General features: G+C 37.5%; 1 protein-coding gene across 1 annotated transcript in view; it reads right to left on the bottom strand.

The window, feature by feature from the left end:
* Positions 1 to 4,201: 4,201 nt before the first annotated feature.
* The window catches only part of znf438 (zinc finger protein 438), a 50,788-nt gene continuing 27,972 nt past the window's right edge, over positions 4,202 to 27,017 (bottom strand). The window contains exons 3-6 of the mRNA XM_051913868.1: positions 20,209 to 20,292; positions 10,342 to 10,415; positions 6,041 to 7,643; positions 4,202 to 5,958 (exon numbers count right to left, since the gene is read on the bottom strand). Of these exons, the coding sequence (XP_051769828.1) occupies positions 5,373 to 5,958; positions 6,041 to 7,643; positions 10,342 to 10,390 (2,238 nt within the window). The 5' untranslated portion in view covers positions 10,391 to 10,415; positions 20,209 to 20,292 and the 3' untranslated portion in view covers positions 4,202 to 5,372. The remainder of the gene's footprint in view (positions 5,959 to 6,040; positions 7,644 to 10,341; positions 10,416 to 20,208; positions 20,293 to 27,017) is intronic.

Here is a 27,017-nt window from a genome sequence, read left to right as displayed (position 1 = left end):
GAATCTAATGTTTGCTGTCAGTCACCACATTGGTGTGGATATGTACTTCGGAATCACAGATTCTACGTCTTGGAAGTATGACCAAGTGTTATTATATAACACTTAATTTTAACATTTACTCTCCCTTTCGAGTGCCATGGGCAAAGCATGCTGGGAAATAGAAATCCCAGCCCAGTTTCAGTTAAACTTAAGTTCATCTAAATTAAAAGAAATTAGTTCATACAACTCAAAACAATGAAATAGTTCAGTTTACTTGAAATATGTCAGTGCTGTGAACACAAAAGAAAAAGAAAGTTCGAAATACTCATAACAGTTAATTTAACTGAATTATTTTTTTCAAATTAAGTTTGTCCTACTCAAACCAATTAAGTATTTTGAGCATTAGGGTTTACAGTGCTGGTTATGTACTTGCTCAAAAATTGATTTAACCAAAAAAAGTTACAGACTGCAGCTTTAATAAAATTATTAATTAAAAATAAATTTACTGACCCCAAACTTTTGAACAGTAGTGTATATTTAGTCAGGGTTACACATAAAACAAGAAGAAAAAAAAAACAGTTTGCCAATGGGATAAAATTGCACAATTTTGCAAAATAAACGAATGTTGATTTTAGGATGTTTAGATGTTATTACATATTGTTTTACCAATTTCCAATCAATTCCTTGTCCAATCAATTTAAGTCTCATCCTACATTTTTTATTATTGAATATTCTCTAGAACATCAAATAGATCATATTACAAACAAGAGGTGAGATGCCCTAAAATGTTTCCGGTGTTGGCCATCTAGTTTCGATATTGCTAAAACTTCTCTTTCCAGTGCATGCGTTCATTCAGTTCACATCAAACTCCAGGCTCCAGACAGGCCCGTGTCTGTGAAAATACAGGTGATGGTTATCTACTTCAGACACACCCTTAACTTCATTCATCTTCAGCTCAACATAATCTCTCTATTCCTTCTCCTCCAAACAAACCAGATCGATAGAGCTTCTTGCTTCCATTAGTCTCCATGCTGGTTAATGCTGTATTAAAATGTGTGCGTGCTCACTGTACTTCGGCTGCTTCTTTTTTTGGGTGTGAGAACTTTCTCTGTCACTGGCTATCATTCTTTCATCAGTATCCATTCATCATAGTTCATGAAGAATTCATCCTCATCATGGTCATCTCTGCAAATGAAATGTAGGGTGTGCATATACGCATCTCCCTTTTCTTCTGCCGTTTCTTCTTACGTTTTATTTTTTCCCAGCACTATCTTGACTCTGCCATCTCCTCCTACTTCCTTTCTCTCCCTCTCCCTATAACCTCCTTTCTGCTTCTCTTTTCTACAGCCGTACATCCTTCATTTACTTTAAAACAGACACTCTCCTCCTTCTAAAGCTCCATCTTCTAATCCTGTTAGAAGGATGGGCTTTGATCTCCTGTGAGTGATCATGTTTCTGGTGAGAAGAGAGAGAGAGAGAGTAGAAGTGAGAAAGAGTGCCACACAGATTAAAGAGGAATATGCATCGGTGTTGACGTTCCTTCACTACCTGCATCTGAAGTGACTGCACTATTGGGACAGAGAAGTTATGATCATTTAATGTAGGCTATAAATCAGAGGCTGAGCTGCTCAGGAAGCACTGAGGAATACAATATAAAAATGTGATAGAAAAACCTTAATTCACAGTCATAAGCGATATACTACTAAAATACTAGATGTTAAGTGTGTGACTAAACTGATCACACTGGGGTGGGAAAGCAGTGCTTTCTAATGTTTCTGTTACAATATAATGATGACATACAGTGATAATTTAATGATGTAAGACATTCAAGCAGACATTATAGAAGCATTAGCACTCCTTCAGTGAATATAGGTTGTTGCATAAAATACACAGACTAATATGAATCCATCATGTGTCCAGCTGAAATTGATTTAATTCTTGCTTTACACTGCTCACTGCTCTGTGCAACCTACAAATGAAGTCTTGCGGTAAATGTCTTTGTATGGAATAAGGTAAGCCTTAAGATGTGTTCGCTTGTGTTCATTAGAGAGATGATGGGAGAAATCTAAGTCAGACAGCCAGGAGGCTGTTGAATACAATAAACACAGAATATTATTGTAGTTAGATATTTTTATTTAGGCACCAATAATCAATAATGCAGGGACGATGCTCGCTCTTGCTATTCAGGGCTTAGTTTAGCTAAAGCCACAAACAGACAAGTTTAACTATCACAGTGGCAGGGAAATCTTCAGAACTGGAAATGCTACCAGACACTTGTCAATAATGGCTTTGAACCACAAAGAATGTGTTGAGTAAGGCCTAAAGCCTGAAAAATGTTTTGCCCATCATAAAACAATCACTTTAAATGTAGCAAGACCACATTTTAAACAAAACATTTCTTTTCATTCTCTTTTTAAGAGTAAATCGGGTTTAAATCAGGAGCAATCCACAAAAGACAAGTTCCACAATGAAAACACTTAAGGGGTAATTTCAACAAGACAATCAGTAGTTGTCTGTTTGATGGCTTAAAATCAAAATCAGTGACTTTAGGTTACCTAAAATATGAATTCAATTGGTGCTTTGGGCTTTGCGGCTTGTTTCGTGCCAAAAAGTAATGTTAGTGCAGTTCACTTTACATAGCACCTGTTCAACTGTTTACAGAATGTACACCAGTCTAAGGTTTGAACACACTTACTCATTCTTTATCATTACTAATGTCCATATTTTCATAATAGTAAAGTCAACAATGAAATAACATAAATGTAATTATGTTAAGGTTGGAATACACTACGTGACTTAAAATCTGAACAGATTTTACAACACTAGGCATCGTATATATTTGGTGATTACACTACTTACAGTCAAAAATTGGGCATTTTACACACACACACACACAAAAAAAAAACTTTTAAAAAGTTAGTTCACTTTAAAATGAAAATTACCCCAAGCTTTACTCACCCTCAAGCCATCCTCTGTGTATAGGACTTTCGTCTTTCTGATGAACACAATCAGAGTTATATTAATAAATATCCTGACGCATCCAAGCTTTATAATGGCAGTAAACGGGACCAACGAGTTTGAAGCTCAAGAAAGTGCATCCATCCATCATAAACGTACTCCACACGGCTCCGGGGGTTAATAAAGGCCTTCTGAAGCGAAGCGAGGCGTTTGTGTAAGAAAAATATCCATATTTAATAAGTTATAAAGTAAAATATCTAGCTTTCGCCAGACCGTTTTCTGGAATGCAAATTCTACCAGGGGAGCCCTGCCAAAAACGCACATTTTACCCCCCGGAACGCAATTTTAACAATAGGACCCCCCTGAAATGCGATTGGGCTAGTTTTGAGAAGCAACTGGGCAGGTTTTGTTGTGAAAACCTGGCAACCCTGGATGTAGCGTAAGTGTTTTGAACTGCGAGAGGTGTTACACTTTCTTCGTAAGTTGAATACGGAAGGTGGAAGCTAGATATTTTACTTTATAATGTGTTAAATATGGATATTTTTCTTACACAAACGCTTCACTTCGCTTCAGAAGGCCTTTATTAACCCCTGGAGCCGTGTGGAGTACGTTTATGATGGATGGATGCACTTTCTTGAGCTTCATACTCATTGGTCCCGTTCACTGCCATTATAAAGCTTGGCTGCGTCAGGATATTTATTAATATAACTCTGATTGTGTTCATCAGAAAGAAGAAAGTCATATACATCTAGGATGGCATGAGGGTGAGTAAAGCTTGGGGTAACTTTCATTTTAAAGTGAACTAATCCTTTAAATGAAGGATTATACACTATCAGACTTTCAAGTTGTTCCGAACACAACAAAACTCAAAATACATAATACATTTTATATCCCCGACTGGATGGGATCTGTGTCTGTGCATGTTATACAATACGCAATTTTCTATAAAATTTGTCAACTGCTCAAAATCTGTAGACCGGCAATAACATTCAGCAACTAGAGTCGACTCCTCCAGACTGCAAATCAGGGTAAAAATCGTGTAGTGTATTTTAGCCTTCAAGTAACCACCCTTTGCCTAGATTCCAGCACGCTTTGGGCATTCTCTCAACAAACTTCATGAAGTATCCACCTGGGATGCTTTTTAAACAGTTCTGAAGGAGATGCCATGTGTGCTGGACACTTGTTGGCTGCTTTTTCTTTATAAATAGGCCCCATCATCCATTTTAATTAAAAGTTTAGCTTTGTAAAGAAATTCACACATAGGTATCCTTTACATACTGTTTATAAAATGTATTTTAAAACAAATTGAACTCTGTCAAGTGTGCTCAAACATTTGACTGGTAGTGTAGTTGAAGCTGCACATTTAAGACATTTGAACAGATAAATATATTTAATTATTGAATTACAGGAGGGAAGGTCTTTGTGTAAATATATATTTTCAATATACAGCTGTATATAGTATTTTTATATATATATTTGTAATCTATCTATACAAGTATACATATATAACAGTTGAGAGGGGTTTTAACATTCCTTTACCCTGAAATATCTTTTTATGAACGGAAACACAAATATGTTGGAATAGACTGATAATATAAATAAATCACCACACATTTCACTATGGAAAAATATTTTAAATATATAACATTTCCATCCAAAAATACAACACAATATTTATGACACACACACGCTCGCGCACACACACATACACACGTTAAACCTAACTGTTAAAGTTTGGCCAAATTGAGTTTTATATTCTCAGGGATATTTTAAATCCTTATTAGTGGACCTCTTTGTCTTCGACTGAAAAGTGACTGTTAGCAGAGGTTTTCCGGCAGTATTTATTTTAGTTGTGGAATGAGGACTGAAACTGTGTGATTATGGTTATGTGTTTGTGGAATGTCACTGATAATTCGTATTACTTTGAATGTTCTTTGACATGTTATTTCAAGCATGCTAATCATGCCCCATTTGTATTCAGTCTATTGCAAATTTTCAATTTGTCTGAGTGGCAATGTGATTTTGATGAGCCTTTGTTAGTCTGTTTCACCTGATTCACTTTAGCTGAAGCAGTTACTAGCACACACTGTTTCCACACAAACCTAAAAAATTATGATTATCATCCTTGGGTCTTTCATTTGCAGGCAGTTATATTACGTCTACAGCTGGGCCACGGTAATGTTTTTGATTGAATTTGAGGTTTGTGATTTGAATGTTATGGATAATTTTATAATGCATAAAACATTAAAAACAAAAACAAAAAACATAAAACAAACATTACAAAATTCAAGCATTACAAAACAACATTTGTGATATTAAAAACAGTGCAAAACAAAACATCAACAACAACATAAAAAAAATGTCTATTAGTGGATTTTTTCTGCATAAACCACACAATCGACACATGGAGCAAATAATAAATTACCCATTTGCAGTTAGTTTGGCCCATCAATAGGCTTGTTCTCCCCTCTAAAGTCCAGGACATCCCAAAGAAGGGTGGGATTTTCACAGTTGTGCTGTGCCCTCCAATGCTCAAAAACTTCTTGTCTTTTATTAAAGACCTTACTGCAAAGGATGCAGTTAAAGTGAGATCCCACCCTCAGGGATATACCTTTATTGAGGCCCCTCAATACATAGCCCTCCTTACCTACCACTTCCTCTTCCACCTCTTCCTCTTTCTGACTCTCTCTAGCTCCTTGATGGTGAGAATGGAGGTGGCATTTGAACTTGGAAAAGGAGAAGAACTCCTCATTGCAGGTGCCGCAGTGCACTAGGTTGCGTTTCTCATTGAGCTGCCTCCAGTAATGCGCTGCATGTTTGACCAGCTCATCCTCTGCTTCACGGCCCCCGCACGTGGCCCCATCTCTCGGTCGGACCTGGACTTCCTCTCCATGCACGTACAACAAATGCAGCTTCATGTCAGCAAAAGTAGGTGTGATGGCCTGGCAGCGCCCACACTTAATTTGTAGCTCGACTGGGTCAACTCGCTGTTCTGAGGCCTGTTCATCAGCTTCTGAAGACCTGCAAGACAAGGAACATCTATGTCAAGAACAAGAAGGCTTTATCAAGAGTCAACGCTCAAGAGTCAATATTTGTTACTTACTCTTCTACAGACATGTTTTCTTCATGTTGACTGATGGATGGCTCAACGGTGAGTATTACCCGGTGTACCTCTCTCAAATGGCTGAAGTAGACACCCACATAGCCAAATGACTTATCGCAGAATTCACAGCAAAGGCTCTTCCGGGGCCTGCTTTCCGCATGGTGCAGTTTCATATGAGTGCTAAGACTGCCCGAGTGAGCATAGGCCTTCCTGCATACCGGACAGACATAGGGCCGCAGGTTACTGTGGCTGTTCATGTGGCTCTGCAAGTGATGCTTGAACTGGAAACACCTGCTGCAGGTAGGACATCGGTGCAACGGACGACTTGTGTAAATCACACCTCCACCACCTTTACAATCTGCCACAGGCTGCTGATCAGTAGACTGTGGAACACTCAGTGGTTTTCCTGATATTTGTTGTCCTAATAGTAGTTCCTGATCAGGGCTCTCTGGTGTTGACAAAGAAGGAAGCGGTACAAGTTGTGGAATAGTGGTTTCCATTACCAGTACCGGCTTGGGACGAATACTACGATACTTTTTGGATATATCCAGCAACTTCTCTTGAGAGGCAGAATTTGGAACACCAAGTGGAGGTTTCTCAGGTACCCTCCTTCTGAAAAATGACAAGGATCTCTTCTTTCGGGCTTCAAAGGCCAGAATATCCTCCATGGTTTTCCTCTTCCTCCCCCGTTTCTTGCCTGGAGGTTTCTTGAATTGGGTGTTGTTGTGGTCTTGGCTCAGGCTTTCACTTTTAACTTTGCTGTCTGTGGACTTGATGTTGTTGTCTGGAGGGCTTTTCAGGCTGCTTTTGGCTCCACTCACAGTCTGCTTGTCTGAGAAAGGGGTGCTGGCAAGGCTGGTTGGTACCAGGAGGGAGTTTTTCACCTTGGCATAGGGCAGGATGGGCAGCTTGCCCTTGGGTGGAGATGGAATGATCTGAACAGCTTTGCTAAAGATAGTGGGAGAGAGAACTGTGATGGCACTGCCAGCCGAGGATGGACCCTCTATTTGAGTTTTAACTGGTGAGATTTTCTTGACAGGGGCAACAAGGGAGGTTCCAGAAGGGTAGTGCTGGTTTTTGAGTGGACGGACATCGCTTTTTTGTTCCATTTTTCGATCTGTCTGTGAACCTGGGAATAAGGGTGCAATGTTGATTTCTGATGAAGTAGGAGTGTCGATCATAAGCTGCTCAGATACTGGGTCTGAACTCTGGTCTGATTTTACGGCAGATGATTGAGCTTGTGCGGTTGCAGAAACCTTGGCTGGACTCGGCATCTTGCTACTGCCTTTTTCTGGAGTGCTCTTGCTTCTCACCGGTTGGTATCTAGGAATAGGCAGCTTAAGGTTCTTCTGGATTGGCTGTTGCTGTTGTGTCTGAGGTAAGGCCACCAATGAGAAGGTTCCCTCTTGTCCAGCCACCTGCATGAGTGCATAGTTCTGGGCAGGGACCAGGATGGATTTGGGGCTGACAGCTGTGGATGCTTCTGGAAGGGCTGAGGGAGGTTGGCAGGATAGAACCGCAGATGATGGAACCACTGCTGGGGCTTTGGGGGCAATGCTGCGAAACTGGAGACCTTTAATTTGGGAGTGGGGCCGTGCATCACCTGTCAAAACAAGATAAGATAACACCTTCAACTTTGCCATTTAAGAAATCAGATGTAACAACAGCGAAGAATAAAAAAAAAAAAAAAAAAGTGTCTAACCCTGTTCTACTTTTTCATTGTTTCTTACACACACACCAATTCACCCAGGGGCAAAGAATTTGAGCCCCCTTTGATTCAAGCTCAGCGTATTGCTCTTGTTCATGCTGCAGCTCACTAAGTCTTATACCTTCTCATGCTTTCTAATTCACACTGACACACACACACACACACACGCTCGCAGAAGGAATAACCCTATTTTAAAGCATAAAAATGGCCCAGCAGTAGAAGCTTTATTACATGAACAGGAATTACCGTTAAACAACCAAGTTTAAACCACAAAATCTTGCAGACTTCTGCTTATTATAATGGTTGACGTGACAAATAACGAATGGGAAATATATGAAAAAGCTCAGCGGTGATTAAAAAAAAAAGTACATTTACATTTATTCATTTGGTAGAGACATTTATCCAAAGTGGCTTACAGTGCATTCAAAATATGCATTTGTCAGTTTGTTTGTTCCTTGATAATCAAACAATGACCTTGTCATTGCTAGTGCCAAGCTCTACCAGTTAAGTAACAAGAAAAAAAGACGACAGTACATAGCTCTCTATAACATGTTGACAAAAGAGAGATGCTTTGGTACAATGCTTGATTAATTAGTGTTTAGTAGTAGTAGCAAGTACAACAAAACTAAAACAGGCAGAAAAAAGGAGAAGTGTAGCCACAAAGATTGCTGATGAAGATGGAAAAAATGTAAATGTTTCAAGTTTTTCAGTCTGTATGTGCAAAGCAGGGTCATTCCTAATCCCATTTAGACTACTATAGAATTAATTAGGTTAAAAACAGAAACATCATAAAGAGCTGGCTTTCACCAAGCCTAAAAGGGGAAGAAAAAGAGAAGGAGAGGAGAGTACTCTATTTTAGGTGGAAAAAAATAGGGACTTATTTTTAGTCACACTAATGTTCATGAAGAAAAAGAAGAGCATCACGGACCAATTAGCAGAATGAAAGGTGAAGAGTTCAAAGGTGAGATCTGGTGTTTATGTTAGTAGAAAGGTTACGCTCCGGCCACCACATATATCTGTGTGTAGGTCTGTTTTTTGTTGTAAAAACAGAATGTGTTTGTGAGAATGAATTTAGTGGGCATATGTGTGTGTTTACACCTCACCCGTGCGTAAAGGAATGCAGGCCAGATGTTGGTTAATAGGTCATGGGGACTTACCTGATGGCCTAACGTTACAAAATTGTCTAATTTTAGTAGTTTAATTCTTAGTGACTACTAGGGATGGGCAGGTACTCGGAAATTACTTTTGAAGTGAATTTCTGTTTCCATCTTAAAACATTTCACATTGATCTAAATTTAATAACAGTTATAAACATATGAAAAAAAAATGGGGTTACAAGATCATTAATGGGGGTTCTTTGTGGTCCAATTCGTCAGAACGATTAGCAAATAAGTATCAGGATTACAGGACGTTCACACAGAGCATATTCTTTCCTTTAATAGAGTGAGCTGAATGGAATAGAATTAAATAAAATTAGCCCATGCTTTACTCACCCTCAAGCCTTTCTAGGTGTATATGACTTTACTCTTTCTGATGAACACAATCTGAGTTATATTAATAAATATCCTGACGCAACCAAGCTTTATAATGGAAGTGAATGGCACCAACGAGTATGAAGCTCAAGAAAGTGCATCCATCCATCATAAGTGTACTCCACACAGCTCTGGGGGGTTAATAAAGGCCTTCTGAAGTGAAGCGATGCGTTTGTGTAAGAAAAATATCCATATTTAACAAGTTATAAAGTAAAATATCTAGCTTCTGCCAGACCGCCTTCCATATTCAAATTACGAAGAAAGTATAAAACTCTCTCAGTTCAAAATGCTTGCACTACATCCTACACTTTCCATATTCAAATTACAAAAAATGCATAAGTTTAAAAGCGTAATTTTTTTTTATAACTTGTTAAATATGGATATTTTTCTTACACAAACGCCTCGCTTCACTTCAGAAGGCCCTTTATTAACCCCCGGAGCCTTGTGGAGTACGTTTATGATGGATGGATGCACTTTTTTGAGCTTCATACTCGTTGGTCCCGTTCACTGCCATTATAAAGCTTGGATGCGTCAGGATATTTATTAATATAACTCCGATTGTGTTCATCAGAAAGAAGAAAGTCATACACCTAGGATGGCTTGAGGGTGAGTAAAGCTTGGAGTAATTTTCATTTTAAAGTAAACTAATCCTTTCAGTGAACAAAAAATGTCCATATGATGTACATTAAACAATTAAAAAGTACTCTGTTGATTAATTGGTAACACTTTAGTATAGAGAACATGTATTCACTATTAACTACGACTTTTCCCTCAATAAACTCCCAATTTACTGCTTATTAATAGTTAGTAAGTTAGTTGTTAAGTTTAGGTATTGGGTAGGATTAAGAATATAGAATAAGGTCATACAGAATAAGGCATTAATATGTGCTTATTAATTACTAATAAGCAGCTAATATTCTAGTAATATGCATGCTAATAAGGAACTAGTTAAAATACCCTAAAATAAAGTGTTACCGATTAATCTGTTTGAATACTACAAAAGCAGACATTTTTTTCAAGATGAGCTTCATAAGACTGCATATTATTATCTTCATACTCACTCTGTGTGTGTGATTTCAGAGGGCTGGAACGGTGCTCTTGGGTTTTCATGTCTGCCACACTGTCACTGAAGATCCTGGACAAAAAAACAAATACAGAGAACAGAATTGAACCTCTGCTATGTAATTAACACAATAGATTCTTTAAATTACAGTGTTTAGAGGTGTCTGCCTGCGTTCCAACTATGTCCCCCACCTCCACCCCCTCCCCCTCCCCCCCTCTCTCTCACTATCTCGATCAAAACCAGAGGACATTCCAGATGTCACACAGGCTCAGATTAGAGTCAAGGCAAAAGACAGAAAAACAACAGGAGGGGAAGGACAGAAAGGGAGGGAAAGACGGCTAACCGAGAAGGAGGGGACAATGAATGAGCCAGGTGAGATCCTAATGTGTGTGTGGTAGTGGGACGAGGATGGGGGGGGGGGGGATGTCATTTGGCCTGTACATGAAGGTCCTCATCTGTGGCAGTGAGATAGCAGCCTTGGAGTGTGTGTGTTGTGGGGGACTATATTTTAGGGAGGGGTTTGTCCAGTACCCTGTAGGTCTGAAAGGAGATGAAAGGAAGGGATCTGCAGGAGATAAGAGAGGTGGACACACACGGTCGTTCTGGCTAGAACATCCATATCCAACGGCCATGAGCTCTGACTGCCACAGATACACACACACTTACATGCACAGCACATCTGTCATATCTCTACGCCTCTACAAACTTCCCGATCTCTAAACACAACACAGGTCTGTCGAACCATATTTTCGCTTGTTTAATCAAGCCTGTGTTGGCTAATTCCCCTGTTGTTCTGGGCAAGCTGTGAAGTCGTTAACACGTGTGAAAATAAACAAAATAGGGAAAAGATGAAGAGACAATAAACTGCACATGCTAAACATTCTAAGCCAAGTTTCTTCAGAGAATTCAACGATAACTTCCTTGCTCAATAAGAAGGTCCACTGATCTGTTTGATATGAAAACAAAAAGAGTGTTATTTCACAAATTTACCCAGAGGAAGCGTTATCTGATCTTTTTTTTTTTTTTTTTTAAAGCTTTCCTCCTTAATTTTAGTCCTGAACTATACCAGTCAGAGGTTTGGACACACTTGCATGCTCTTTGTTACAAACTTTTAGATAAATACCATTTAGATTTTTACCACATTTTAGATAAATAGTAAAGTCTTTAAAACTATGAAATAACACAAAATGGAAGTATGAGAATTATGTAGTTTTAAGCACAATTTATATTTGTATTTATATTTATATTATATTATATTTGTCTAAATTTTAAGTCAGTTGTGTCAAAACTTTTGACTTGTAGTGTACAGTGGCCCCAAAAAGTATTTGGACACTTAAGTCATAGACATAAAAAAAAAAAAAAAAAAGGCTTGATACCAGTTGGTTTAAAGACAAATTGCAAATGCCAATAGATATTTTCTTCTGTATTGTGGCGTACATTGGAGTGAAGCGGAGGCTAGGCAAACTAAATGATTGGCGAAGTCCAGAGAGAAGTCATTTCAGTTATGACATTTTGATTAAAAATTACAAGCTCAAAAAGATGCGTAAAGAAAGCTATGCATGGATGAATTATTCAAAATTAGATCAGTAAGATTTATTTAGAAAATAGATTTTAAAGTTTAGAAATACTCAATAAATACTGCTTTCTGAGGCCACTCTATCTGTGATATTGTCCTTTAAAAAGGGTTAGCTCACCCAAAAATAAAATTTCTGTCATTAACTACTCACCCTCATGTCATTGCAAACCCATAAGACCTTCGTTCATCTTCAGAACACAATTGAAGATATTTGATGAGATGTTTTTTTTTTTTTTTTATCCTCCATAGAAAGCAACATAATTACCACAAAGGTCCAGAGAAGTAGTAAAGACATTGTTAAAATAGTCAGCGTGACTACAGTGATTCAACCTTAATGTAATGAAGCGACGAGAATACTTTTTGTGCGCAAAACAAAACAAAAATAATGACTTTATTTAACAATTCAACTTTTCTGGACCTTGAATGTGGTAATTACATTTCTTTCTATGGGGGATAAAAAACCTCTTGGATTTCATAAAAAATATCTTAATTTGTGTTCTGAAGATGAACGAAGGTCTTATGGATGTGGAATGACATGAGGGCGAGTAATTAATGACAGAAATTTCATTTTTGGGTGAACTAACCCTTTAAATGTATATGAAGATGTTAGATTATCTTGTATAGTGTTGTTTGAACACACGTGTACGAGTACATGTGTGTGTGCGCGTGTGTTTGAGTGAAAGGTCAGTTGTCTCTCTCAGAAGAAGATACATTTTCATAGAAAACACCACTGTTTTTTAATTCCTTGTTCGAGACTGCTTCTCCACTGCAGACTTATGGACACAGTTTCTGCAGGAACGTGGCACACACACACACACACACACACCTGCAGTATCTTATCTTGTGACAGCCACAGCAACAAAATATTAACCAGAGGAAATGAAAACACAAACATGCCAGTACATCGTAACACGCTACGTACATGTGCCTGCAAAAAGACTGTGCTCTGGAGGAACAATACAGCAGATGTTAAAACACGTCAGTCAACTAGAGCACCGTAACAAAAGAACCACATGAAATAATATCAACTGTGCATAACACAAGCACAAACACAATCTTGAGTAATTAGCTGTCACCTGAGCCAATCAATGTGGAAGGGAAAAAATCTATTCCAATTTCAAAACTACAGGCTTGCCTGTACACGCAGATGTGGACTAATCAATAAGAAAAGCATCCCACCTCAGAAAGACCAGAGAATACAGAACCAAAATATTCTCACTGACTGAATCATTTTAATGTAAATCACTGCATGCATAAAGGAATCTCTCCCATAAATTTTGCTGAAAATGAAGGCATTTTGTAGAATATCCCATTTGTCCTTTTTTAAACTATGGAAGTGAATGGGAATGAGGACTGTCAAACAAAAAAAACAAAACAAAAAACAACAACAAAAGTATTGGATAGTCCATATGATTTATGCAGTATGTTCCAACGTTTCTGAAACCAAAATGATATTAGAAAACAATGTTACACTACATAAAAAAAAAAAAAAAATTGTTATATGATTATATGAATTTGATTTGTTTTCCAAATCTTACTTGAGCCATATTTTTCAATAAGCAATATTAGCAAGTTAACATGTCTGGATTCTGCAGGAAAGTATGGAACCAAAAGATAACCGCATGTCATAATTTCTCTTAGCAGTGATTTTTTTTTTTTCTTGAAGACACTGTGGTGAGGAGCCTCATTTCCGCAGAGCCGACCAGACAGGATGCTGTAAATCAAGGTACTGAACTTTGACCCACGGAATGCAGTCGCCAAGGGCAACTTAGTGTGTGTCACCTCTACAGTGAAGTGTTGGAGAGGAAGTGACTGCGACAGCCAAAAAGATTCTCAGCACTTGGGTTGATGTTGCATGAACGTCCACAGTAGGAGGGGGCCAAGCGCTACAATTATGAATTAAGATGGGTAATTTTAGCTCAATTTTAGATTCTAGAATAAAGTAGTAAGAAGGCAGCATAGGATTGGTCTTTGATTATAGCATTCACCCAGATGAAATGATCAGGGGGTGTATGAGGAAGGCCAAGAAACCATAATGAAAGTGTGAAAGCCTGTGGCCAGAGGCTAAGTCTATGTGAGTCACCTTAGAGAACCTTTAAATGACCTTTTGCTGTTTGGTGTGACATTTGTGTTCATTAAGTAGGTCACACAGTAGAAAAGACTGCATAAACCTTCACACTCCACCTTCAACCAACTCTCATAACATCTTTATGCCCACATTTCCAAATTTCCCTACACTTGTCTCTTTGCCTCTCAGTATAGGGTTGCATGGTATAATGGTACTAATGCTTGTTATTAATGCTTGTTGTTCACCCAAAAATGAAAATTCTGTCATTTACTCACCCTCAAGTTGTTCCAAACCTGTATGAATTTCTTTCTTCAGCTGAACACAAAAGAAGATATTTTGAAGAATGTCAGAAATCAAACAGTTGATGGATCCAACTGATTTCCATAGTATGGAAAAAAAAAGAGAAAAATACCATGGACATCAACTGTTTGGTTACCCATATTCTTCAAAATATCTTTTGTGTTCAGCAGAAGAAAGAAATTCATAGAGGTTTGGAACAACTTGGGGATGAGTAAATTATGACAGAATTTTCATTTTTGGGTGAACTATCCCTTTAATGCTTGCTTATTTTAGTCAGTGTTTGTTTACTACATTTATTTTTACTCTATTTTAATGAATTCCGCAAAAAGCCTCAAGCTCACAAGTTTGAATCAGTAAATAAAAGGAATTTAAAGGACAAAAGGTATCATTATTTACTCACCTTCATGTTGTTCCAAACCTATATGATGCTTTGTGAAATAAAAAAAAAGAAGATATTTTGATAAATATCCAAGAGTTTTTTCCATACAGTGAAAATCAATAGGGACCAACATTGTAATCCACTGATTATGACTGTATGGACAAAAATAGTTCTTTCAAATATCTTCTTTTGGGTTCTTAAGAAGAAGAGGCGAGTAAATAATGACAGAATTTTCATTTTTAGAAATAAAAAAAATTATTAATTACAGATTATTCTATTGACAGCCCTACTTTTATTTCATCAAAGAACAATAACTACAAAGATAACTATATAATAACTATATTAGAATCCACACCAACGGACGATTATGATTATTTTAAGCGCACAGCAAATCCTCGAGTCAGCTAGATTCAAATTGGCTGTCAATGTTTTTGTTTATCAACTGAGGAAAAAAATAACACTGAACATGAATCCAATTATATCGTTATAGTTAGCTGTGATGTGGACTTCACTATTCTCTTAGAATGAGAACAATTATTAAAACTGTATAGTTATTTTTATTGTTACAGTTATCTTTCTTGGTGCGAATGGGCCTTAACTCACTTAGTACCTTTGGCTTAAAAAAACTAAAAAAAGCTTAAAAAAAACTAAAAAAGGTACCAACTAAGAACAAAAGAGAGGAAAACAAAGCAAGGAAGGCCAACTTAACAGAAAGACAAAGACCTGCATCAAGTTTTCCTGAGTGATGGAGGGTGTGGTTAGAGATCTCTGTCTTCAACTCCGTGTATAATATCAGAACAGAGAGGCCAGGGAAAAGGAGCCTGTTATAATATGCACATTTTTAATGTTAGAGAATATGAAACTGAGCATCAAAGCTTATGCAGATACTCCTGCCTCAGTACTTGTTCAGGTCTGAGGACCCCAGGGACTTAAGAGTGAACTCTGGTAGCTTTAAAGAAGTAATAAGACGAGCAACGGTTATCTAGATAGGGTAGAACCAAGAAAAAAAGTCTGTTTGCAAACACATAAACATGATTGTGTTTGCATGCGATCAGTGGCCAACATTGCTTTTGTATCCACAGACACAAGTATATTCTCACTCTCTGCTCTCAAGGTTAAAGGGATAGATCACTTAAAAATTAAAATTCGGTCACCATTTACGCATGACGGTTCCTTGGATGGCTTTCTTCACAAAGCATCATAAAAGTAGCCCATATGTCTCATACAATAGCTCTGTGTGAGGAACAGACTAAAATTTTGTATCAGAATATAGTACACAACCCATATGAGCTATTTTATGGGGCTTTTTGTCATTTCTGCCACTTGACAGCCCCTTGTCAACATTCACTTACATTGTAAAAAAGCAGCATGAACAATCTGGTGAGTAAATGATGACAATTTTCATTTTGGGTGAACTATCCCTTTAAGCTTCGGCATGCAGTTTTACCCTCAGTCCCTCTGAAATCTCGCAGGAATCATGCACATTGTGTTCAACAAAGGCACCAGTTGTAAATCTAGACTTCAGAGCGTGTGTCATGTGATGGAGGAGCTGTCTCTCATTTCCCCGCCATAGAGAGGGTCTCTCTGATATAGCAGCTGTTACTCTGATGAGTTGGAGAATCTGGGAAACATTGTCTGGCGAGATCAAAGAGAAGCGGGGCTGTAATTACCACGGTAACCAACAGTAAAGCTGTTAAATTAAGCAGGCTCAACCTTCAGTCTGTTAATGAGAAATTTCTCTCCTTCTCTCATTAGAGGAGGCATTTATGAGGCAAGTCAAAACCGCACACTGGGATCTGGAGAGTTATTTATTGATTGAAGGCATTTATCATACCTAAACATTCAGTAAATAAAGAGTTACGCAGTTACAACGGAACTAATCAGGTCAGAGCTACTTCACATACAAGACTACACTAAAGCCAGATTAAATTAATCAAAACAAAAGAAAGAACATTCAAAATCCCTTCAGAGAAACTTCCCAAGGTCCTATGTGCCTGAGAAAATGGTATAACTACATAGACACAAGGTTCGCAAGTGAAGTCTGTTTGACAGCTGTCACAATTACTGAAGTGCAGCTTTAAAACATGCTCTCTTTCAAAGCGTTCAATCTCTTGAAGATGAGTTTTGAATCGGTTTTTAAATATCATGCACACTTTAAAGGAATATACAGAAAAGACATAGGCTACTTTTCCATATTTTGTTTCGAAAATGTGACTGAAACAGCTGTCTATTTTATAACGAGGTTGATGTTAGCAAAGGGAGTTCTCGGATCTCCTGAGACGCTCCAAAAGGGATTTGTCAAGGCCTTGGTCGCTCATTGACTGTAAACACAGGAAATGTACAGCTGGATCCAGAACTTAATATTGTAGACTATGTATTATACACTACATCACCCAAAAAAACATGACTAGACCTAAATGCAAAACATTCCACTATGTTGCCGTGCTGTAGCTAGCGGTTGCCTCTAAAGTGAGTGACAAGCATTAATGATGCACAAAGAATGAGACTGTATGGCAAGTAATGACTACAACAGCTCCCCATTGAGACTTTATAAGGACTGGTAATGAAGCACCATGACTTATCAATAATGGCTTAGCATTATTGCAGTGGGCTGCAGTGCAGGGCTGTGGTAACAGCAGTCCTAGCAAATTTGACCTCAACCATATCAGCTTAAATAAAGATCAACTGTGTCACTGTGCCACGAGAGAATAAGAACGCTCTAGGAAACAAGGTCAAGTGATTGTTTTATACAATGGGACATAAAACCGACCTGGCAGCCGAAGAGCAACCACTGCAATGGCTTCATTTTAACTGTGTGAGCCAGGGGTGTCCAATCCTGCTCCTTGATGGCCACTGTCCTGCAGAGTTTAGCTCCAGCCTTAATTAAACACACCCGAACCAGCTAATCAAGCTCTTACTAGGCATTTTAGAAACACGCTGCGTGCAAATTGGCCTACTTATACTATGCCCTAAAAGTATGTACTGTTTTTGTAAAGAAAAAGCACATATTTTTGAGTGTGAAGAAGAAGAGTAGACAAGCTTTGGGACATACGATCATGTCATAAAATAGCGTCTTTAACTGTTGCTCTCTGTCGCTTAGCGTACGTTTATACACAACGATGTACTAAAAACGGAAGTTTTTTCTTTGTACAGATGAACGTTATTAAAACTATCCCTGTTCACACAGATCCGCGAAAATGACTAAAAACACTGTATTACGCAAGTAGTTGGCAATTAAAGAAAGACTGTGCGTCTCCACACATACGCATTCTTTTACAGAGCATTCATACAAAATGCGCATGCCTATCCACCTTATTTTTACAGTTTAATGCACTTTGATATTCTTCTCGTTATTCTCCTATAGCGGCTAATAAATCGAAGTCTCACACATTCACAGAAAACACCTTACTTCTGCGTTGAAAAATAAGGTGAACAGACTCCGGGGCCGACACCGTTTTCAACTAAAAATGGAAAAATTATGCGTTTTGGCCGTTCATTTACACAACAACGGGGTTTTGGTGGCCTGAAAAATGCGAACTTTTGAAAATGGGTTTCAAAGTGCAAGTTTTTGAAAACTGTCTCCGTGTAAACAACAAAAATGCGAATTTGCGAAAACGTTGACGTCATGCACATGTGCATTACAGGTTCAGTCTATAGTGTTTCATTGCCATCTAATGGCCTGCCAGCAGAATACAGCGTTTAGTCATTTTCATGTATTCGTATGAATGGGGATTGTTTTGACAATGGTGTCGTCTGTACGCGGAAAACTTCTCTGTTTTAACCATATCGTTGTTGTGTAAACGTAACCTATGTTTAATAGGTTAATAATATGTTTTTGCAGTTTACACTGAGATAACGGTATCGTTTTTTTTTTTTTTTTTTTTTTTTTTAAACAGTTTTCAAAAGTTTGCATTTTCAGACCCCCAAAACGGCGTTGTCGTGTAAATGAACTGCCAAAACGCATAAAAAGTTTTCCGTTTCTAGTTGAAAATGGTGTTGGGTAAACAGCTCCTCAAAGTAAACTGGCCTGTCAATCATCTTGTCACAGTTAACATCCTCCACATTTAATTTAATCTAATTTCTAACCGTATCAGAGAAAAATGCAGGAGCACATTAGTCTGCCAGTCACGGGTCTTTCATGCGGAGACTATCCTCATATTAGTGCATAACGATGCATTTAAAAGCTAATGGCCAAATGGATCTTTATAAAAGTTCACATTGTTGCTGCAGATGAAATATAACACGGATAACATATACATATATATATATATATATATATATATTTATTTATTATCAGCTTAAAATGTTGATTATTAGTCACTAAACCCCTTTATCTAAAGTAAACCTATGTACTAAACCGCCGATCATGCACATCCATCATGTTTTGTAGTTTTTTGAACACTTTTTACTCGTGTTTGCAGTTCTTAACAGAATCCTCCTCCAAGGTGCAATGGGTTGTGGGCAATATTAGCCGTTATATTGCGCACGGATCCACACTTTGAAAATCTACCGGACAGTATGGACATTGGGATGCAGGGATGGTCTTATTATTGAGAGATATGAGGGTCCGTGGCTCTACCATTGGAGAAAGTGTAACGGCTAACTTGGATCACATGTGTCTTGATAACCAATCACATTATAGCCTTGACGTCATTGAATTTTGTGCAGAGTTGTGCGACACTCAATCACTGTTTGTAGATACCATAGAAATGAACGAGAATTGCCGTAAACTGAATCATACCTGTCGTGCAATCTCTTATAAAACAGCATTTTTTATTTTTTTTTCCTCGGTGTAAACTCTTAAAATAGATCAATCCAAAACGAATGTTTAAGTTCATGTTGAAGATTAGCCGACGGGCTGTCAATTCATTAAAAGATAAGCTGTTTCCCCACAAAGCCTCTTCTCCATTGACATCCATTCAAATAAAACGGTCTCTGGTCTCCTTCCCTGCGTACCACAGCGTTAGCAGGCGTTACGCTTTTTTTGCTAACCTTGAAGGTTTGCCTTTAAGTGGCTTTACTAGAAACTTCCAGGCAGGTGTGTTGAGGCAAGTTAGAGCTAAACTCTGCAGGACAGTGGCCCTCCAGGATAGAGTTTGGACAACCTTGGTGTGAGCTTTTTCTAGTGGTATGGTCAGTGAAGCAATCTGGGTGACCAACTTCAAACCATACAAAATCTGCGTGGGGAAATCTTTCACCCTCACGTGCATGGATTCCTACTGAAATGACTGTTTGACTTGTCGAAATGTGGTAAATGAGACTGTACCTTAAAGTTGGCAAGAAACCTATTGTTATGTATATACAGTTTCTTGAACAAGAAAAAAATGTAGGGGTGAGATTTGGATTTTGTCCATCATGAATTGACTGGATCGTTGGATTGGGGACAGGTTGCTGGAGGAGAGGAATTATCGTCCCACCCTTGCACTGGTGCACACGTCATCAGAGAGGAGATGTTGTTGTGAGGGGAAGTTAATGTTTTTGGTTAAAGATTACGAAGGCACATCAATTTTAAAATAATATAATAATGTGCACAGATAAATACCCAAAGAATCTTCAGCGTCTCTGTCCCAAGACGGACCACAATCCTCTTCTTCCTCCTCTTCTCCTTCCACAGCCCTCTGCTCACCTGAAACAACCACAAAACAAACACAGTTAAAGCCCATTTACACTTCATATCGATTGGATTGCTGTCCAATTGGGTATGCACAATCCATTTACACTCAGCTACATAAATGTGTCTCCACAAATCGGATATAAATCTCATCTACTACTCCTATGCTATATACAAACATAGTTCACTTCTGTGTTGATGCCAAAGCCAGCCAGTGAAATTTTCCACATCATATTGAATAAGTATTCAAGATTTGCGGCCACTCCATCTATGTTTCTCATCCATGACTGAGTTACTCCTGCACTTCCGTATGCTGTCATAGACATAGTTCTTGTTAGGAAAAAACTTTACATGTGCGTCCTAAACAACCAGAGGCATTTACAATTGGTCTTTTCATGGTCTCAGTTACAAAAATTACAAAAAAGGATTAAATGACCTACTGTAAATACCCCGCAAAGGACCTTTTAACCACATAATCTGTCTAGCACACAGAAAAGATTGTTTGAGACTAAATAAATAATAAGAACTTCCAAGTAAATTATTTACTTGACATTCTTGATCCACACTGGCTACCCTTGTTAGACACTCCCCCATGAAACAGGAAAAAAAAAGGATGTGGAAAGGGAAAAGTTTATTCACCTGTATGCTACACAACCACATCTTCAGTCTCTGTGAGCATCTAAGACAGCAGAGATAATTGGTTCCAACACCTTTTGTTTCGAAGCAGGGCTTACTAATGCACGCAAGTACACAAACATGCCCTCGCACACCATGGGTTGCAATGCAGATGCTGAAAAGTCCACAAACACATGGAACAAGCCTACACTGTAAACACGCTTCCTCTTTAAATCTTCAGCTGTAAATTATGGATGTTCTGGGTGTAACAGTGTGATAGACGAGAGCCCTGGAGTCCCATCAGGGTAAAACACAAAGCTTACATCCCTCACCTTAGATCTGTGTGTGTGTGTGTGTGTGTGTGTGTGTAGGGGTCAAATGGAGTCAGCACCACACAAGGACACAAGCAGATGCTGAAGCACTCAGTCAATAGCGTTTAGCCCCCAGACACAGTTGACCTCACCAGGGGGTCTGTATGAAATCGCTCTTTACCGTCTGTATGACTATAATCTGCTGTACAGTCAAGGGAGAAATGATCTCTTTATACGATGTATTACTGAGGTTTGCTTATTGATTATTCATAATGCTTCACAAAGTGGCTCTCTATGTCTCTGAATAATGTATAAGAGACTCAAATACATGGTATTAAAATAAAATGAATCAACTTTAGGGCTTTTATTTGGGAAGTTTTATAAAGTGGGACATCCTGTGTTTTTGTAGTGATTAGTATAATGAGCAGTGTGAGAGTACGATGTTGGTGTGACAGAGCTAATTCATTAATCATATTAAATTGGCTTGCATTGATCGCTCATCTAAGCCATAATAAGAGCATTTAAAAAGAGCTTAACCTGAAGTTCATGTGCCAAATGCGATGAGGCCAAATATCTACCGTGCAGTGCTGGCAGTTGCCATAAATAACAAAACAACAAGAACTCTGCAAATGGATTTCACATACAGTGCATGAACTGTGCTTCTATAACAAGAATTTATGGTGAAAACATACTAGATTTTTATTTTCTGAAGAAAATATCAGCAGTGCTTGTCATGTATACTGTAATGTAAGTCTATTAGATTTTCTTGCCGGTTTTATTGTTCACCAGGCGAAGTCCGCTCAATTCTTGCCAAAACATCAGTCTGCTGCGTTTGCAAGTGTGGTTAACTTCTATGACTGCTTTCCATACAAAGGAAATAAAGTCATCATATATGCTACCATTAAAAAGTTTGTGGCTGGTAATATTTTTGAATGCTTTTGAAACAAGTCATTTATGCTCACCAAGGCTGCATTTATTTGATCAGAAATACAGTAAAACTAATATTGTGAAATATTGTTACAATTTAAAATAACATTTTCTTTTTAAATATATTTTAGAATGTAATTTGAATTATCAGCAGCCATTACTTCAGTCTTCAGTGTCACATGATCTTTCAGATATCATTATGCTGATTTGGTGCTCAAGAAACATTTCTTATTATCATCACAGTTGAAAACAGTTGTGCTGCATAATATTTTTGTGGAAAATAGGGATGCAACGATATGATTTTTTTGGCCGATACCGATTTTAACAAACAACTATTGGCTGATTCCGAATGAATGACTTTTGTCATTAAAATAGATTGCAAATTTAAAACATGATCAAATCTGTAAAGTTCAAACACCAATGCATTAAGGTATACTAGCTAGTTACTAGTGGACCCTCGTGTATGTATAAAAAGTTAAAACCGAAGCATAAATTTGAGTTTAGGCTGCTGTCACTTTAAGAGCTGTGTGGATTTATTATACTGATGCACACATACGTTTTATTTCTCAAATGTTTACGTTCACTTAAGCCGACTATGTTTACTAGGATACTCACCAAGATGGGCATTTTGATATAATTTTGTGTGAATTTGTCCGTTCAAGTGCAAGAAGAAGCGAAAGAGAACTCAACTGACCGTTCGCAAAGACCCGCCTCCTTTAGTTACTGTTGCTATGTCCGACAAGCCATGCCGCTCTTACACCACACATCATGTTCTCACAGTGAAAAATACATTGTGGAGCAAAGAGGACACTGACAACGTATCGACAGACAAGACAGAGCAGGTTACTTTTGATATGAAACAGTCTCAAATTTCAAATTTTGTAATTTTTAAAGAAATTTAAACAATAAATACCATTTTGTGGCTCTTTAATGTGTTGTGACAGATCGCTGTAGCGCCTCAGATCAAGCGGCTCATGAACTGATCATCTCTTCTTACTATTAATTTTTATCATCAAATAAACATGAATAAACCACATTTCAACCACAGAAAGACGTCAGTACACATAATTTTTCAAGTTCAAGTCCACCAACGTTAATCTACTAACTCCCCTGACTGCACTGTCAGACAAAATGGCAGATTTGGTGTTATGATTGGTTAGATGCAGCTTTCTGGCCATACAAAACTTTTCACACAAAGCGAGTACCAAATTTAGTTCTCTTTAGAGTCTTCTTGCACTTGAAATACATTGTCAAGGCTTAAAAACAGATGTGAAAATAAACTTTCGTGATGATGCAGCACTGGCACAGTTGGGACAGTGACAGTTCAGTTGATTGTAGCACCATTCACACTGGCACCAGGCAGTCCATTGTTGAGCCCTGCTATATTTTGTACAGGTTTCATTTTGTTTTGGCAAGTATTTAATTATTTAACCCAGAGAAAAACGTTGGATTATGCAACAGACATTATACAACTCAGTGCCTTCACGCAGTTAATTTATGAACTATCGGTTTGTTATATCGGCCTTTTTCATGCTATAGCTGATATGCTGATACGTTGGTGCATCTCTAGTGGAAACCATGATACAATTCTTTGATGAATAAAAAGTTAAAAAAAACAGCAATTATTTGAAATATTCTGTAGCATTATAAATGCCTTTACTTTTTCTTTTGATAAATTTAATGTGTCCTTAGGCTTGTTGAATAAAAGTATTCATTTCTTTAAAAAAATCTTTACGACCTCTAACTTTTGAACTGCAGTGTTTATGTGCTAAATTAGTTATTTAGCACATAAACACATACAGTTAGAAAAATATATTTCTGAATGTATACAAAGTATACCAAAGTGTGCAAACTGCATTCAAAATCTGAATTAAATATAAAACATGATTTAAGTACTAAATTCACTAAACTCCAGCATTGTGAGCAACATGATAAATGAAAACTTTGTCTTCACCACTGGTTTTATTTATTTATTTTTACTTTTATGGATGGTGTAGTTTAGTGTTTCACCACACTCTCACCATTCATCTCCACTGTCAATATCACAATCAAATCTGCCACTCAGCTCCCAGAGAAAAGTAAAATCACATCCCTCCATTCATGTTCAGGGCACAAATGGTCTGAATGGGGATTTGCCTTAAAGAATTAATTCACACACACACACACACACACACACACACACACACACACACACACACACACACACACACACACACACACAAAACCCCTCTGTCATCATTTAAACACATTTGGAATAACATGACATGAAGGTCAGTAAATAATCAATTCTCATTTTTGGGCCTACTATTCCTTCAACAACTACATCCACTCTAACACAAATGACCAATCATTCACACGTACCAAATGGCACAAGGCCAAGCCACCTTCAAATGTAAACAATTACTCTTTGATTAAAGCTTTCCTCTCCAAACATTGCATAGTGTTTACCCCAATAGAGCTGCCGATAAAATACCAGCAGACAGCCAAGTGTGTTCATGTATTTGTGTTTGTTCGCCAAAATGGTTTTCAGTGAACACATGATTATCTCTCTCTCTCTCTCACACACACACTTTTTTTTTTTTGTCCAACCTTTAAGTGTGACTAACAACACTCTCTTGTCTAATTCTGATGATGTTAGCACTCACTAGCAAAAGTTCAGCTTGACTTTATTAAAATGTCTTTTTAAGTCCTTCACACTGAAAGCTTGATCGTGGTAAAGTCTTAACAGCAGACAAAAATCATTCTGACATTGAAAATGTACAGTGAAATATTATAATTAACATTTAACATGACAAAAACATTTTTAGTCTTAACAGATATCACAGTAAAATGCTGCGGCCCTTTCATAGTCTCTGACTGTAATGGAGAATAAAGGCTGTCAGCACATCACTGAATAAAACAGCAGCAGGTGTTTTTGTTGTCGTTTAAAAACACTAGTTTAGCAACAGACACAAACAGATTTAACAGGGTATGGTTAGAATTGCACACAGCTGTACCCAGGCCTAAATTAGACCGGACTGACTGCATGTCAAAAAGAGAAGCAAAATTATAGCCTTCAACCCTGGACTCTGGTATTAAACTTCAATTGGAGAGGTTCAATGATGTCATTATTACCAGCCATGTGACCAAAGGGAAGAGGGCGTACACCAGTGATGTCTAATGAAAAGCCATTCAATAAATATTGAAGTTTTTTAGCTTTTAGTATGAATATGTATGTGAATATAGCCTTACTCTTATCTATAACATGGTGTACTCCAAAACATTCATATTTAGAAGATATAAGCGATCAAAACTTACAGTCTCTCACTTCCACCAATATGGATCAACTAATTTGATAACATCATGCTGCACTTCAGCTTCTCATCAGATTTTCTGTCCAATCAAATGCTCTCTAGAATCTAAAGTGTCCCACCCCCTACATTATAAATAGACGCTGAAGCTGTAGATAAACTCGGTCACTGGTTCACACATTTACTATTTTCTACATGGCGAATGGCACATAGTGCACTATATAGGGGATAGGGAACTATTAAGAGAGTGTAAACATGCTTTCCATTGAGGCACATGAAGTCTGGTTTCACGTTAGTGTCACGCGAACCGCTGCAGCGTGCAAAAAGTCTGCTCCGGTCCAAAGACACAATAGCACAGAGCGGATCAGTGAGTTGGCAAGACCACAAAACGTATCAAACCCATTTGAATTCTGCACAGAATGCTATATGTTAAAGCGATATGGAGGAGATTAGGAGGAGAAACGGTTAGTGATTAGAAGGTAACTGAGGCTTTACCAAGCTCAACAGCTGGCCAAGCTGTGATATAAATGAAACGCTACTGGCTATTTTAAAAAAAGGGGAGGAGCTGTTCGATATGTCGATATGCAAATGTATTATCATGGCATTAAAATATGTAAAAAATATATATATTTTTAGGGTTAAATGAACTTATCATTTGGCCCTAGTCTTCCACGGTTGTAGCCATTTTCAAAGGTGAAGTGTGTATTTTTTTTTTTTTTTCATGTTTAAATACTTGCTTAAAATATTATTATATGTTATTATAAAAAAATATTTTAATTAAATTTTTAAAATATGTAAATCAGTCATAGGTTGATTTCCCAAAAAACATACTGTTTGTCACAAAAAATGGGAGCAAAGAGTGGCAGGAGTGCTAAGGGAAACCTGTTCAGAATTTTCATGTTTGTCGATAGTGGTGTAAAAACGCTGTGACACACTTCACCTTTAAAGTTATTGTGAATTCATATGCACAATTTTACTCTCATAATGTGACATATTTCCAAGCAAAACAGGATTTTCAAAAATAAAATGAAATACATTTGTAATATTTCTTAATAAATGAAGACAATTTTAATAAAATAATGTTTAAAATAAATATGCATTAAGAATATTTAGCTTTGTTTACTTCACAAATAAAGTTAAATGACAGTTAAGTAAAAAATAAAGGAAATAAAGTCAGGACTTCCCCTAGGCTGTAGAGACACAAAGTTTTGATGTTATTTCAAACCAACCATTTTATATTTAGCATTTCCATTAGAACTCTGCCTGAACTTGTTGAGCTAAATTTGCTCCTGTGTTTTTAAGCAAGCGTGAGTCACTTCTGAAAATGAAATCCAAAGATCATTTGTCAGTGTTCACCCCATCATATTAATACTGACTATAGTGTTAAATGCCAATCACCCCATTAGTTCTTGGGGAAAAATAATATTGAAATATATAATGCAATTGATTTCAATATATTAAAACTTATATTAAATAAAAATTGAGTTTAAGAATAGAAGCCCAAAGGGACCACAAGTGGTTAGAGTATAAAAAGTAGATAAAACGTCCCAGTGAATACTGATATAGGTCCAGTTTCTTGATGCCAACATCCTGCAGT

Source organism: Ctenopharyngodon idella, chromosome 12, assembly GCF_019924925.1.
Source record: "Ctenopharyngodon idella isolate HZGC_01 chromosome 12, HZGC01, whole genome shotgun sequence".
In the NCBI taxonomy this organism is placed as follows: Eukaryota; Metazoa; Chordata; class Actinopteri; order Cypriniformes; family Xenocyprididae; genus Ctenopharyngodon; species Ctenopharyngodon idella.
Note: the sequence above shows the minus strand (reverse complement) of the source record. Positions and strands in the feature narration are given on the sequence as shown.